The sequence below is a fragment of the Oncorhynchus nerka genome, linkage group LG1 (genome assembly GCF_034236695.1).
Source record: "Oncorhynchus nerka isolate Pitt River linkage group LG1, Oner_Uvic_2.0, whole genome shotgun sequence".
NCBI classification, from domain to species: Eukaryota; Metazoa; Chordata; class Actinopteri; order Salmoniformes; family Salmonidae; genus Oncorhynchus; species Oncorhynchus nerka.
Genome location: NC_088396.1, coordinates 29032040 through 29047401, shown reverse-complemented (window position 1 = coordinate 29047401; position 15362 = coordinate 29032040). Strand labels below are relative to the sequence as shown.

The window sequence follows — 15362 nt, the reverse complement described above, 5'->3', positions numbered from 1 at the left end:
TCAAAGAGCCAACTAGCGGGTACATTGATTTACTACAACAACTCATATCCTGGATTTTGATTGGATTAAAGCTACATCACGTTGTATTAAGATCATAAGGCATTTTAAATGTAGCTTCTGAAATTATCAAGAATTGAAAAGCAGGAAATCTTACTGACTGCATAGTTTGTTTTATTAAGTGCCAACTTGATAATAAACTGTTGGAAAGGATAGACAGAGAATAAGACACAGGTAAAACATTTGATTTTGATTGAAAAAATTGTCAGCAACATAAACGTGAACCATATTTCTGCATAAGTATTTATTAATTTGAAATGCTGTCGTTTAGTAACAGTGTCAACCATGCCTCATTCTGCACTGTTACACTCTAATCAACATCTGAGAAAGCTAATGAATACAACTGTACAGATAGCCCTGCACGTTAGTACCAATTGCACATAAGTAGAGTGAACATTCCTCACGTCACAGTGCACAGGGCAGTTAATGTCCTTCTCTCAAGAATCCCTCTGCCCTGCCACAAGTGACATCCCTAACCACATGCTGCAAATAAACATGGAATCTCAAAGCACAATACAATAGGCAGAATAAGACAAAACAATGATGACCTCCAATAGGAGAATACATATTCAGACAGCAAGACAAAGTCATTGACTGATGAGATTTGTTTTGAGATGAGTTTTTCTAAACAATAAGAGATGATTTGAGTTACGAAGCACCCTTAGTTCTCAGCTTGGATAGCAGCATTTCATTCTTCCGGCACTCCTGTAAGAAAGAGTATTGGATCAGTAAACAACCTCAGTGATTCTCTTCTTTAACAGTTTAGAAAACAATATTCAGCTCTGGGAGACTACAATAAAATACATTCATAAAACAGTTAACTAGTTCCTATGTTTTACTGTACAGACCCAGAACACTTTTCTTTCAGGCCTCACCTCTTTGAAGTCCTTGACAGTTTTGAAGTAGAGCCTCTGTTTATCCAGCAGCTCGAGGTACTCATCGTTCAGCTGGTCTCTCCTCATCTTGTTCTCCTGCTTCTTCTTCTCCATCTGTACACACATCACATTACCAATATGCTCTGCTTAATTTTTTTCCACTTCCACATCGCTGTCTAATTTATGTGTCACTAGGGCCAGGGGGTGAGCACCTGGCATGCTCAGTGAAAGCTGTCATTACGCAGTAGACAGTAAAGATAATAATAGATGGTTACCTTGATGCGGCTTTGTTTGATTCCCTCGACTATCTGCTCCATCTGTCTCAAGAACTGTTCCTTGGCCCCCGAAGATGCCATTGCCCTGAGCAAGACAGAAAATCACAGCTTGGACAGGAAGTAAATCTGCTGGATTGGTATTACCCATAATACAGGATAGGTTTAGAGAGGTTTAATTGTGACAATACTTACTGTTGGAAGTTGTCATGGATGGAATTCAGCAAGTTCACCTAAAGAAACAGATCAAGACAGAGGATGACTATGATGAGTAAACCGCTGATTTCAACTGCAATGGCTCTATGAAATTGATTGAGACAGTTTACCCTCTTCTCTTACCTCCTTCTCCAGGTAAACCTTCTTGTCATCTAATGTGTTATACAAAGTGAAGAACTGCTTGGTCTCTTTATGTGTTGCTGAAACTAAAGGACGAAAAAGCAAACATTATTAACACAGCATCATTCAGGAACCCACACAGCCCAGCTACAGACTGTTCACTCCCTTACCGCAAGGCAGACGGTATCGGGTCTCGAACCAACAGGCACAGAGACCGTTTCTATTCACAAGCCATCAGACTGCTGAACCCTTGAACTGGACTGACCATCTGCACTGATTCTCTGCCCCTTAGCACACATGCAACCACACATATACATTCATGGTACATACACATCATGAATGCTGCTACTAGACTTATTTATTATTGCTAAATACTGCACCATTTAAACACTTGCCCTCCAGTCACCCTTCCCCGATACGTATAAATATTGTACTGTAAATTGTTGAGTGCCTTCCTATATTTATACGTATGCAAAAAAATGTATTATATTCTATTGAGCTCATTTACTTAGTAAGTTATATTCTTATCTTTTATTATTTCTCATTGTTGTCACATTAACGAGAGGGAACCTGCAAGCAAGCATTTAGTTGGACTGTGTATATTATGTGTATCCTGTCCATATGACAAACTTGAAAACAGAAAATATACACAGTGTATAAAGCATGACAGACTGACCAGGTGAATCCAGGTGAAAGCTATGGTCTCTTATAGATGAAGGGGAGGAGGCAAGTTAAATATTTATTTTATAAGCCTTGAGACAATTGAGAAATGAATTGTGTATGTGTACCATTGAGAGGATGAATGGGCAAGACAAAATATTTAACTGCCTTTGAGCAAGGTATGGTAGTAGGTGCCAGGCGCACCGGTTCGAGTGTGTCAATAACTGCAACGCTGGTGGGTTCACGCTCAACAATTTCCTGTGTGTACCCAAAAGACATCCAGCCAACTTGAAGCTACTGTGGTGAAGCATTAGAATCAACATGGGCCAGCATCCCTGTGGATCGGTTTTGACACCTTGTCTAAAGTCCATGCCTTGGCGAATTTAAGCTGTTTCGAGGGCAAAAGAGATGCAACTCAATACTAGGAAGGTGTTCCTAATGTTTTGTACACTGTGTATAACTGCATTTGATGCAAGAATTTGTTAAACAATATGCCAAAAACAGAGGATGAGACTAAGACACCCACCTTGGCCATAGAGCTCAATAAACCTTTTCTGATACTGGGTCAGTTCTGCCCTGCTCGGCACCTCATCTATCTTCCTTTGCAGGACGGCGATCTCACGGTTCCTACGAGCCTATCAGAGAGTAGACCTCAGGTCATGAGCAAAATAATGGAAGTGGTAAGAGACCACTATTTGCATGATCCAAACAAAATTCCTAACTCAATTCAAGCGGAATAAGCATGAATTAATCCTGCTCCAGCAGTGTGTGTTGGAGATTTTACCATCAATAGTCTGATTTTCTGTAGCTTCTCTTTGTCTGTGTTGTACTGCTTTTCTATTAGCTGACTCCTCTCCTGAGAGACACACAGAGAGAGAGAGAGAGAGAGAGTTACACATAGACAAAGAAGAGTTAGCTGGTCTTGGGAGTGCTCCTCTCAGGGCCAGTGTGCTACCTTCTCATCCTCTGTATCATCTCCTGACTCAATCTTCAGGTTCTCAATGTTCTGCTGCAGGCGAACCATCTCCTCCTGGAATCAAATAGCACTCCATATTAGTTGTGGTGCTCTTACCAGGAAATTAGTGAAATATATCAAATACAGTTGAAGTCGGAAGTTTACATACACCTTAGCCAAATACATTTAAAGTCAGTTTTCACAATTCCTGACATTTAATCCAAGTAAAATTCCCTGTCTTAGGTCAGTTAGGATCACCACTTTATTTTAAGAATTTAAAATGTCAGAATAATAGTAGACAGACTTCAGCTTTGATTTCTTTCATCACATTCCAAGTGGGTCAGAAGTTTACATAAACTCAGTATTTGGTAGCACTGCCTTTAAATTGTTTAACTTGGGTCAAATATTTATGGTAGCCTTCCACAATAAGTTGGGTGAATTTTGGGCCATTCCTCCTGACAGAGCTGGTGTAACGGAGTCAGGTTTGTAGGCCTCCTTGCTCACACACGTCTTTTCAGTTTTGCCCACTCAATCCCATAAAAAATGAGGTCAGGGCTTTGTGATGTTTCCTTAAACCATTTTGCCACAACTTTGGAAGAATGCTATCCATTTGGAAGACCCATTTGCAACCAAGCTTTAACTTCCTGACTGATGTCTTGAGATGTTGCTTCAATATATCCACATAATTTTCCTTCCTCATGGTGCCATCTATTTTGTGAAGTGCACCAGTCCCTCCTGCAGCAAAGCACCCCCACAACATGATGCTGCCAACCCTGTGCTTCACAGTTGGGATGGTGTTCTTCGGCTTGCAAGCTTCCCCCTTTTTCCTCCAAACATAACGATGGCCGTTATGGCCAAACAGTTCTATTTTTGTACGATGGGGACAAAATAGATCTTTGTCCTCATGTGCAGTTGCAAACCATAGTCTGGATTTTTTATGGCGGTTTTGGAGCAGTGGTTTCTTCCTTGCTGAGCGGCCTTTCAGGTTGTGTCAATATAGGACTCGTTTTACTGTGGATGTCAACACTTTTGTACCTGTTTCCTCCAGCATCTTCACAAGGTCCTTTGCTGTTGTTCTGGGATTGAGTTGCACTTTTTGCACCAAAGTACGTTCATCTCTAGGAGACAGATCGCGTCTCCTTCCTGAGCGGTATGACGGCTGCGTGGTCCCATGTGGTTTATACTTGAGTACTATTGTTTGTACAGATGAACGTTTTACCTTCAGGCGTTTGGAAACTGCTCCCAAGGATGAAACAGAGGTCTACAATTTGTTTTCTGAGGTCTTGGCTGATTTCTTTTGATTTTCCCTTGACGTCAAGCAAAGAAGAGGCACAGAGTTTGAAGGTAGGCCTTGAAATACATCCACAGGTACACCTCCAATTGATTCAAATGATGTCAATTAGCCTATCAGAAGCTTCTAAAGCCATGACATAATTTTCTGGAATTTTCCAAGCTGTTTAAAAAGGCACAGACTTGCCAAAACTATAGTTTGTTAACTAGTTGCTCCTACCCTCTACTTTTTTGAACATTTTGTTAAAAATCGCGCAACATTTCAGCGCCCTGCTACTCATGCCAGGAATATAGTACGTTCATATGGTTAGAATGTGTGTATAGGAAACCCTCGGACGTTTTTAAAACTGGTTAAATCACGACTGTGGCTATTACATAACGTGCGTTACATCGGAAAGCGCAGGAAAACCTGATCACAGAAAATGGAAATAAATATCCTTGCGCCACTTCCAGCAATTGTTAACAGTGAGCCGAATTAGATAAGACCGAGCATTCAACTCCCACAGCATCCCCATGTAGTCGAGTATCTTGTGAATTTAATCCTCTTTGATTCTTGGTTGAACCGAAAGAGGGGCACGACGTACCTCCGGTCTCCGCCCAGATCATTCCGGAAGAGCTCTCTCCTGAAATTTTTTCCAAGACGACAGCTAATGATATGTACATCGCCTACGGATGATTTTTATCGCTTATTAACATTTACTAATACCTAAAGTAGCATTACAAACGTATTTCGAAGTGTTTTGTGAAAGTTTATCGTCTACTTTTTGAATTTTAAAAAATGACGTTACGTTGTGAAATCGCTGTTTTTTTCGTTTATCACACAGTCTACATATAACGATATCTTGGCTTTATATGGCCCGATTTAATCGAAATAAAGACCCAATAGTGTTTATGGGACATCTAGGAGTGCCAACAAAGAAGATGGTGAAAGGTAATGACTGTTTTCTATTTTATTGTGCAGTTTGTGTAACGCCGAAATGCTAATTATTTTGTTTACGTCCCCTGCTGTGCTTTTCTGTTGTAGTGTATTGGTGCATGCTATCAGATAATAGCTTCTCATGCTGTCGCCGAAAAGCATTTTAAAAATCTGACTTGTTGCCTGGATTCACAACGAGTGTAGCTTTAATTTGATACCCTGCATGTGTATTTTAATTAACTTTTGAGTTTTAACTAATACTATTAGCATTTAGCGTAGCGCATTTGCATTTCCAGAGCTCTAGTTGGGACGCAAGCGTCCCAGGTAGAGGTAAGAGGTTAACAAGAAATTTGTGGAGTGGTGGAAAAACGAGTTTTAATGACTCCAACCTAAGTGTATGTAAACTTCCGACTTCAACTGTCCATCTATGAAGTATGTCTAACAAGTCATATGGACTATTATGACGTATTAGGGAAAGTGTGCAGACTCACTCTACAGTGTGTTCGGAATTCCTGCTCCTGGTGCTTTAGGTTCTCATTCATGCCTACCAGAGCCCTCAGCTTCTCCAACAGACTGTGGTACACACAGGGAGGAGAGAAATGTCCAAAGCACATTTATCATTTCAGGGTTTTTCTATACTAACAACCGCTGAATGAACGCCCTATGGTTGGTCTGCATGTGCAGTACTCACCCAGCATCAGCCTGGCCCTCAGCCTCTTCTAGGGCACTCAGCTCTTTCTCCAGTCTCTCTGTCTGCTCTGTGGCCTCCATCAGTTTGCTCTTAGCCTGCTCACACCCTGATTTTACCTCCAAGCGCTTGGCTTGTAGCTGAAAATACACAAAATACATACTTTTATTTACTTCTGTCACTAAAAGAAAGAGCATTGTATCCTTCCATTAGAGAAATAAATGGCTATTTCACAATAAAGTACAGTACAGTTCAGAGTCCAGTCCTCACCTCCTCCAACTGCTTGGTTTTCTGTTGGATCTGTTTGTTTAGAGAGGTTACCATCCTTCGGTGTTGCTGGACTGGCCCGTACCGCTCTGGACGATCCTCTGTAGACAGCTCTGACTGCTGGAAATGCGTGTGTGGGAACAAATTAACTACACAATGTGGCATTGACTTATCCTTTCAAATATGACAGAAACCTGTTGATTGCAGTTAACCATTTAAGTGAGCCCTGATGTGAGAGTCGTTTACCTTCTCAGCGTACTCAGATGCTATCTGTTTAATCTCCTCAGACTGTAGCCCAACTATCTGGCCCACGGTGCTAGCTGTTAGCCTCCCCTGCAGGCAAACACAACATGGCATAAAGCAATGGTTTTATCCGAAGAGACTTAGTCATGCGTGATTATGGGTGGCCTGAATGGGAATTTAAACCACAACCCTTGGCGTTGCAACCACACAGTAAAGGCGCAGGCAAAGAGAAGAACTAAAGTCGTGCCTACCTCCTCAGTCGCCATGGCAGCCATGCTGGTCATCAGTGTTTTGATGCGCATCTGAGAGGAAATATGACAGGACATCATCATACAGAGAGATGCATTCATGAAGTATTGGACATGTGGCAATGGTTGGGTTTAGAGCGATACACGTGGGAAGTGACCTCACCTCCTCTGCTGCCTGCAGGTCCTCCTCCTCCTGCGACACCTCTGTCATCCCTTGAGGCGTGGCCTGTGAGCCCGGGGTCAACGAGGCTTTCCGATCCTCTGTCTGTAAGGAACATTATGAAGGTTTCACTTTCTACTACAGTTGACAGAACACCTATAATCCACCAGTCACCATCCCTGTAATAATGGATGAAATGATCAACCTACTGTCCCTGTTTTTATTTTTTATTTTACCTTTATTTAACCAGGCAAGTCAGTTAAGAACATTCTTATTTTCAATGACGGCCTGGGAACAATGGGTTAACTGCCTGTTCAGGGGCAGAACGACAGATTTGTACCTTGTCAGCTCGGGGGTTTGAACTCGCAACCTTCCGGTTACTAGTCCAACGCTCTAACCACTAGGCTACCCTGCCGCCCCTGTATGCATCTTTCTGTAGAAGTGTTAGGCTTTCAATTCATATAATTCTACAATTAACTTCACATGTCAGGTATGAAAGACATTTTTGTAACTTGATGCGATTTCAATGAGGCTCACCTTGTCCTGTTTTGTCTGCTTGCTGAATCCATATCGTCTAAAATCAAGGAGAAATACGTGCTTATATTAAATCACTGTTAAGATACTGGTACATTATAAGGAACACATTAACACATGCATGCATGCATGCGCACACACACACAGACTACATGCTTATTTGAAGTGTTTTGTACTATCTTCTGTATTCAAACACACATAACAAGCATTCATGTGAAACACTCCCTGCAATGAACGAACCCATTTACATACTTACAGAAGGTAATCTGACATTCTAATACAAGGATGGATGATAAGCAGGAAAAGGATAGGAAAATGGAAGGAACACAATTATCAAATGGGATGAGATCACATTGCTTCTGATAATCAATGTGAAAATGACATGAACTGTGGAGAAAGTTGGATATGAAGAACTGAATACGGAGAAAGAGAGCGAGAAAGAAAGAGTGAGGCAGAGAGGTAGCCTACCTTCCATACTCCAGCAAGGTGGAGTGAACCCTGGACTCTTCATCCAGCAGCTCTCCTGCTTCAACCTGTCTCTTGTACTTCCTCTGAGGTTTATACACTTCCTGTCAATACCATAGGAGAAAAACAAATGCTGTATATGTGATTTTAATGGTTTTATACTATAACAAGGGGGGCCTGTATTGTGAAGGGACATGGGATAATGTGACCCAGAAATTACGTGTCAGCGAGTCACTCACCGATACATCTAGGACTGCTTTCACAGCCTTCTCCTTTCTCTGCAGGAAGTCTTCATCCTAGGATGGAGGGCCAATACAGACAGGGTGCATAAGACAGGTTCATTCAGCGAAACGTTCAGAACGTTGCACTTAGAAATGTTATGAGTAGCACTGGAGTTTAATAGCCATGCTATGGAGCCACCCTACAATAACAGTGCTCACCTCAGGAAAGCTGTGTGTCTTCTGGAACTGAGAGACAGAGTAGACCCTCACATAGTCTCCCATCTCCTCCCTCGTCTCTATGGCTCTCTTCACCAGCCACTGAAGATCATACAACACAGGCAATGAATCAGACATCAGGTCACAAACTAAGTGCAGTACTCTACTACAAAACTCTATTGTCTAGGAATGCACACCTGTATCACTGGAAATATATGGATGAAATCCAGCCCTTGGATCTGATGGGGCTCCAGGCGGTGAGGGCACTTCATTTTGGGCAGAACAGACACTATTTTCTCTGTGAGAGCTCTGAAATGAGAAACACAAGGTCAATATATATCAGTGGTCCAGCAACATCACTAACAGTAAACACAATAATGCTGGCTGTGAACTACTTACATTTTCTGTCCAATAGTTGAATTTTCCTGGAACAATAGATCCACGTCAATGTCGAAGTTACATGTTGTGATGCACCATGTCATCCCTCCAACCACCTATGACAATATATGGTTCAGGGAAGTGGATGAAGAAATATGGATGTGTCATCTACAGGGTAGCAAGGAGATGATATACCGGGAATCGAAAGGAGTCTGCAGCTAACAAGGAGGAGGGTTGGCCTTGGCCACCCCTACGCAAGTTGTTAGTACTCACCTTATCAAAAGGTCCCAGTCCTTTGATTCGGGCTCTAAAGTATCCAGCAGCAAGCAGAAGTTCCAGGATTTCTGCAAGCTTGACACTCTGCTCCTCGTCCTCTCGTGTTTCAACCTGCAAGCCAAAGTTGCGAACATCAGTTGGTGTATATAGCAAACGGTGAACTAGCTAACGTAGCTAATTGGCAAACCCAGCCATGTTAACCTTGCAATGTTGTATTGTTATAAAGGCACAAACCGCACCATATTTGTAAAAACGAAAGACTACAGCGTAACATTTAATTATGTTACCTGAATAAGATTTCCTTCTTGATCATATTGAGCTCCTATTTTCGACCCTGTTCTCACTCTCTGGAAAACAGACGTGGCCGCCATGTTGGACTGGTGTGATGTGTAGTCACATGACGAAAGCATATGACTTTGGTCATTCCGTGAGAAATTGTGTTTACGATTTCAATACAAGTAGGGTAAACTCAGCTAAATATCGACTGTACCACGGCCACAGTAGAGTGATGAGAGAGTTGATAAAGTGAGTATTGAGGTAACACGAATGGTGCATTTGAAGCGATTCAACTGTTTTAAAAGTTGCAATACCACATTTGTCCAGTGGAGAGAGCTAATGCCACTAAAAAATCAATGGAAAAGTCTTCTCGTGCACAAGATGAAGCTCTAGGTCTGAAGCCTTTCAACATCAGTATCTTTCACTTGAACAGGGTTGTCAATATTCTTGGAGACAACAAAATCATACAATTTGAGATTAATCTCTCTTTCTCTGTGTGTGTGTGTGTGTGTGTGTGTGTGTGTGTGTGTGTGTGTGTGTGTGTGTGTGTGTGTGTGTGTGTGTGTGTGTGTGTGTGTGTGTGTGTGTGTGTGTGTGTGAGAGAGATAGAGTGAGAGAGAAAGAGAACACTACAACACTCACATTTAATTCCCATTTGCCTCTGTCTCAAGTATGATGTTTGTTACAAAGAATATATTCACCATATTTGTAAGTAATACTGCAGCATTGTCTAAAAGAACACCATTACAGAGCGGGTTACACCTTCAAGTAGGTGTGAGTCCTTTGGCCCCCGCCATCTCTGTATTTCACATGATGGACACTCTATTAAAGTGGAGGATCCCATAATGGACTATGCATCAGTTCAGGTAACAGTTGTCAGGTTAAGCGCCCAGGTGGAGGATTCCATTAGAGACCCACAGTTCCTAAATCAGTCATTCTCTCTCTCTCTCTCTCTCTCTCTCTCTGTGTGTATTGAACTGCTTCTGTCAGGTAATTACTACAGCTTCATACACTCTACTCCCCTGCCTCCTCAACAATGAAAAGAAACCAAGTCCTTGGACCTACCCATGCCCACCCGGCTGAGACCATTACAGGCAGTGTCTCTCACTCAAACATAAGACGCTTAGAACAGTATATCACCTGACAAGAGGTGTATGGACTGCAGCCATCTCAAAACAGGGTTTTTGGCCAAAGGTTTTTCTTATATGTTGGAGCCATGTTGCAAGTTACTTATAACAGAATAACAAAATAGGCTACATGTTTTTCTTAGGGCGACTACAATACTATGGCTTACTGTGAAACACTACTGAAAACAGACGACATTCACAATGGTAGTATACATATGAAACAAGCCAGTTGATAGAAGAGAATCTTCGTTTACCCGTCATCCAAGGCCCTCTTTTTGCCCACACTGACAGGTGTAAGATGAACTTAGTTAGGCGCTATCCCACTCATGCGCACCAAATTAAATTAATGGAACAAATTTCCCACCTAATTAAGATGAAAATCTGTGTCAGTTGTAACCTTGCTGAGCACTAATTATGTACAAATGATTTATCATCTGTTCGGTCCTGAATAGCAATGGACTCACCTCACTGATAGTCATGGCCGCTGTTTAAGAGATGGCTGCTGATTAATACAGACAGTTTGTGCTACAGAGGAGCTGCACCCAGCCAGCCAATGGGAACAAATGCACTGAATCTCCCTCCTTTCAATTAACCTATATTAGATGTGCAGCTGAGCATCACTGGGCTGAGCGTCACTGGGCTCGGCTCCGACATGTTTCTCCTGAATGAAAATAAAGTGTCTGCTGTCTGATATTTATGGAGTGTCTCACAGTTTGTAATTGATGATGAATCCCATGTAGGGCATTTCAAATTGAGAGTGAACTGATGATACCTGTATGACGACTGGTTAAATATACTATAGGAGTGAATAAACATCATCATATAGCACTCCTCATATATTCATATATTACCTTTCCTCCTGTTAGAATCTGAGCATATACATTCAACTTGAAAGGTCTGACCAGTGACTGGTTCATCACAAAAACAGACTAGTTCTATTATGGGGCCAGTAGATGGTGCAATTGGTTAAAATTGGCAGTGAGCAAGTGGGATACAAAATGCAGTAGGGATAAAAATGACAAAACACACAGAGCTCTGTACAATAGTGTAACTGGTGTATTCCGTTTTATTTCCGTGTTTTAAAGCTACATGGAAAACATTATATTTCAATGGGAGCCAACAGTGATTAGCATTAGAATCCTGGTCCTCATAGGGGTGAGGACACACTGTCCAATCTGTAATCAGCGTTCCACAGACTTGCTCACAAGGGATACGGAATGCTTTGTCATTATCATTCAAGATGCCACACACATGCTGGTGTTGGTGCTTCTGTGTTGCCAGCTAAATGACATTAGCATTTTGCCTATAGTCGCAATAATTTTCCTCGACAATGATGAATTAGTAGACTTGGAACCACAAATAACTACCCTCTGTTTCTAAAGTTTCAGTACATATTCTTTCCCATCCTGTGTTTCTTTCTCATGTATTTAGAATGATAGAAAGCACTGTGTGCCCCTGTGTGCCTGCATAACTTGCTCCTTACAAACCTCACAGAATGTCTAATCATGCAACTATGGAGAATTTTCCATTCCATTATTACTCTGGTTCATTAGGCAATACCACAAATGTGACGGTTGGTATTTCATTGTTGCTGTAAATGTCAATAAACCTTCTGAGGGAGGCACGTTTCTCTATTCATTCCTGGCTTGTCTTCTGAACACAACACAGTACAGATGTTCATGGAGACTCACAGAATGTCAGTCAGGCACAGAGAGAGACAATATGTCAAGCCCTTATGGGTTATTCTTGATCCACTCTGAGAGCCCTGGGGACCTGAGGACATGCTGGAACATGCAAACATGTTTTCAAAAACACAGACTTTTCTTGGCACAGATGTGCATAGGTGGAATTTCAAATAAGGCGTTTCATTAATTTAGTTTATGTTTGATAATATTCTCAATTCTCTATGGCATTTAGACAACAACAATAATATTTAGTAATATTATGTTTCAAATGATTGACGACAACCACCATCGTCCCCCACACGCAACGGCATAAAATATGTTATATGTATTTATTGGTCAGGCAGCCCCAGTGAAACACATACACTCAGCCATTTTACTTTGTTGCCCTCAGTGGTTTTCAGTATTAAATAACACCTCTGAGAGGCTGACACTGCAAAACGCATCTATTATCTCTGTCTGGGGATTGGTGGGCGAGTCAGGGAGGGGCGGGGGTTAGGGGTTAATTAGAGACAACAGAAAGGTCAGGGGGCCTATTATGTCTGAGCTGAGATCTGTAACGGGCCAATAGGGGGTGACTTTAAAGAGAGGCGACAGCCGACCCCACCCTGCACCTTCCCCATCAGTCACATTTATACCATGGTTGTGTCTAACTGGGACACACAGGACTGGTAATGAAAATGTCCTTAACATTAAGCCAGTCAGGATGATGAATTGGGTCCCCAGCCATTTTCTCTCAGCATCACGGGGCCTCCAAATAGCCGTTGACAACTAATTGAAACCCCCTCTGCATCCTGCCTGTACCTAGCAGGCTCCCTATATCACTCTGATTATTAGGGTTAAGGACATCTCCCCGGGGACTGTTGGTACTGCTGAAGTGGATGGGACTTGTAGAGTCACCCAAGATGATAGCAGATCTAAATGAATTAACCATGTGCTCTTCTTCTCTATGTGATTTTACATCCTAGCCATCCAGTGGAAAAAGATACTGTTTAGTGACAGCTTTTCCTACTGTATGTGAGAATAAATGTGCCAAATAAGTCAAAAGGCTGTTGTGTCCCCCAAAAGTATAGCAGACAAATATCCCTGTCCTTGTAACGGCTCTCGTTTGTAGAAGGAGACCAAGGCGCAGCGTGGTAGGTGTACATCGTATATTTATTAATGACACCAAACAAAATAACAAAGACAAAAAAACAAAAGCGCACAGTTCTGTCAGGCTCAGATACTGAACAGAAAAAAAGATCCCACAAAACCCAAAAGGAAAATGACAACTTATATATGATCCCCAATCACAGACAACGATAGACAGCTGCCTCTGATTGGGAACCACACTCGACCAAAAACAAAGAAATAGAAAACATAGACTTTCTCACCCGAGTCACACCCTGACCTAACCAAACATAGAGAATAATAAGGATCAGGGCGTGAAAGTACCCAAAGGTGCGGACTCCGGCCGCAAACCTGAACCTATAGGGGAGGGTCCGGTTGGGCATCTACTCTCGGTGGGGGCTCCAGTGCGGGACGCAGACCCCACTCCGCTTGAGGCTCCCCCCACTTCGGTGAAGCCTCTGGTGCAGGGATCGTCGCCGGGAACTCCGGACCGTAGATCATCGCTGCAGGCTCCGGACCGTCGCTGCAGGCTCCGGACCGTCGCTGCAGGCTCCATACCTTCGCTGCAGGTTCCGGACTGTCGCTGGAGGCTCCGGACTGGGGACCGTTGCTGGAGGCTCCTATCCCTGGATTTTCACTGCAGGCTCCGTGCCATGAATCATCACTGGAGGCTCCGGGCCATGAATCATCACTGGAGGCTCCGGGCCATGAATCATCACTGGAGGCTCCGGGCCATGGATCATCACTGGAGGCTTCGGCCATGGATCACCACTGGAGGCTCCGGGCCATGGATCATCACTGGAGGCTTCGGGCCATGGATCATCACTGGAGGCTTCGGGCCATGGATCATCACTAGAGGCTTCGGGCCATGGATCATCACTGGAGGCTTCGTACGTGGAGCCGGAACAGGTCTCACCAGACTGAGGAGACGTACTGGAAGCCTGGTGCATGGAGCTGCCACAACACGTTCTGGCTGGATACCCACTTTAGCTCGGTGAGTGTGGAGAGCTGGCACAGGAAGTACTGGGCTATGAAGGCGCACTGGAGGCACAGTGCGTAGAGCCAGCGCAGGATATACTGGGCCGTGGAGGCGCACTGGAGGTCTGGAGCGTAGAGCGGGCACAACGCATCCTGGCTGAATACCCCCTGTAGCACGGCAAGTGCCGGGGGCTGGCACAGGGTTGTGCTGGCGAACTGGGGATACCGTACGTAGAGCTGGCGCAGGATATACTGGGCCGAGGAGACGCACTGGAGACCAGGACAGCTGAGCCGGCACAATCCGTCCTGGCTGGATGCCCACTCTAGGACAGCAAATGCGGGAGCTGGAACAGAGCGCACCGGGCTGTGAATGCGCACTGGAGACACCGTGCGCATCACCGCATAACACGATGCCTGACCGGTCACACGCTCCCCACGGTAAGCACAGGGAGTTGGCTCAGGTCTAACCCCTGACTCCGCCAATCTCCCCGTGTACCCCCCCCAAAAAAAATATTTGGAAGCTGCCTCTCGGGCTTCCGTCGTTGTTCTAACTCCTCGTATCGTCACCGTTCTGCTCTTGCTGCCTCCATCTGCTCCCTTGGACGCCGCATCCAGGGTCCTTCCTCCCATGTCCACTCCTCCTGGCCATGCTGCTTGTTCCGTTTTTGGTGGGATCTTCTTTAACAGCTCTCGATTGTAGAAGGAGACCAAGGCGCAGCGTGGTAGGCGTACATCGTATATTTATTTTTACTGAACAGAAAACAAGATCCCACAAAACCCAAAAGGAAAATGACAACTTATATATGATCCCCAATCAAATCAAATCAAATCAAATTTATTTATATAGCCCTTCGTACATCAGCTGATATCTCAAAGTGCTGTACAGAAACCCAGCCTAAAACCCCAAACAGCAAGCAATGCAGGTGTAGAAGCACGGTGGCTAGGAAAAACTCCCTAGAAAGGCCAAAACCTAGGAAGAAACCTAGAGAGGAATCAGACTATGTGGGGTGGCCAGTCCTCTTCTGGCTGTGCCGGGTGGAGATTATAACAGAACATGGCCAAGATGTTCAAATGTTCATAAATGACCAGCATGGTCGAATAATAGTAAGGCAGAACAGTTGAAACTGGAGCA

The 15362-nt window shown here is 43.6% G+C and overlaps 1 protein-coding gene across 2 annotated transcripts; it reads right to left on the bottom strand.

Annotated features, from left to right (window-relative positions):
• Positions 1-154: 154 nt before the first annotated feature.
• ccdc93 (coiled-coil domain containing 93) lies at positions 155-9482 on the bottom strand. 2 transcript variants are annotated; one of them, XM_029659090.2, is made up of 23 exons: positions 9345-9456; positions 9055-9168; positions 8803-8897; positions 8601-8712; positions 8407-8505; positions 8206-8262; positions 7970-8070; positions 7758-7775; positions 7505-7541; positions 6971-7072; positions 6811-6861; positions 6563-6649; positions 6320-6436; positions 6053-6189; positions 5853-5934; positions 3156-3230; positions 2985-3056; positions 2727-2835; positions 1544-1626; positions 1400-1437; positions 1208-1292; positions 933-1046; positions 155-762 (listed from the first exon to the last, which is right to left on the bottom strand). In XM_029659090.2, exons 1-23 carry the CDS (start codon positions 9426-9428, stop codon positions 706-708), a joined length of 1926 nt encoding a protein of 641 aa, XP_029514950.1. In that variant the 5' UTR covers positions 9429-9456; the 3' UTR covers positions 155-705. The 2 variants fall into 2 exon arrangements, with proteins under 2 accessions (XP_029514950.1, XP_029514962.2); XM_029659102.2 differs by lacking the exon at positions 7758-7775 and having other exon boundaries at positions 9345-9482.
• Between the last annotated feature and the right edge of the window lie 5880 nt (positions 9483-15362).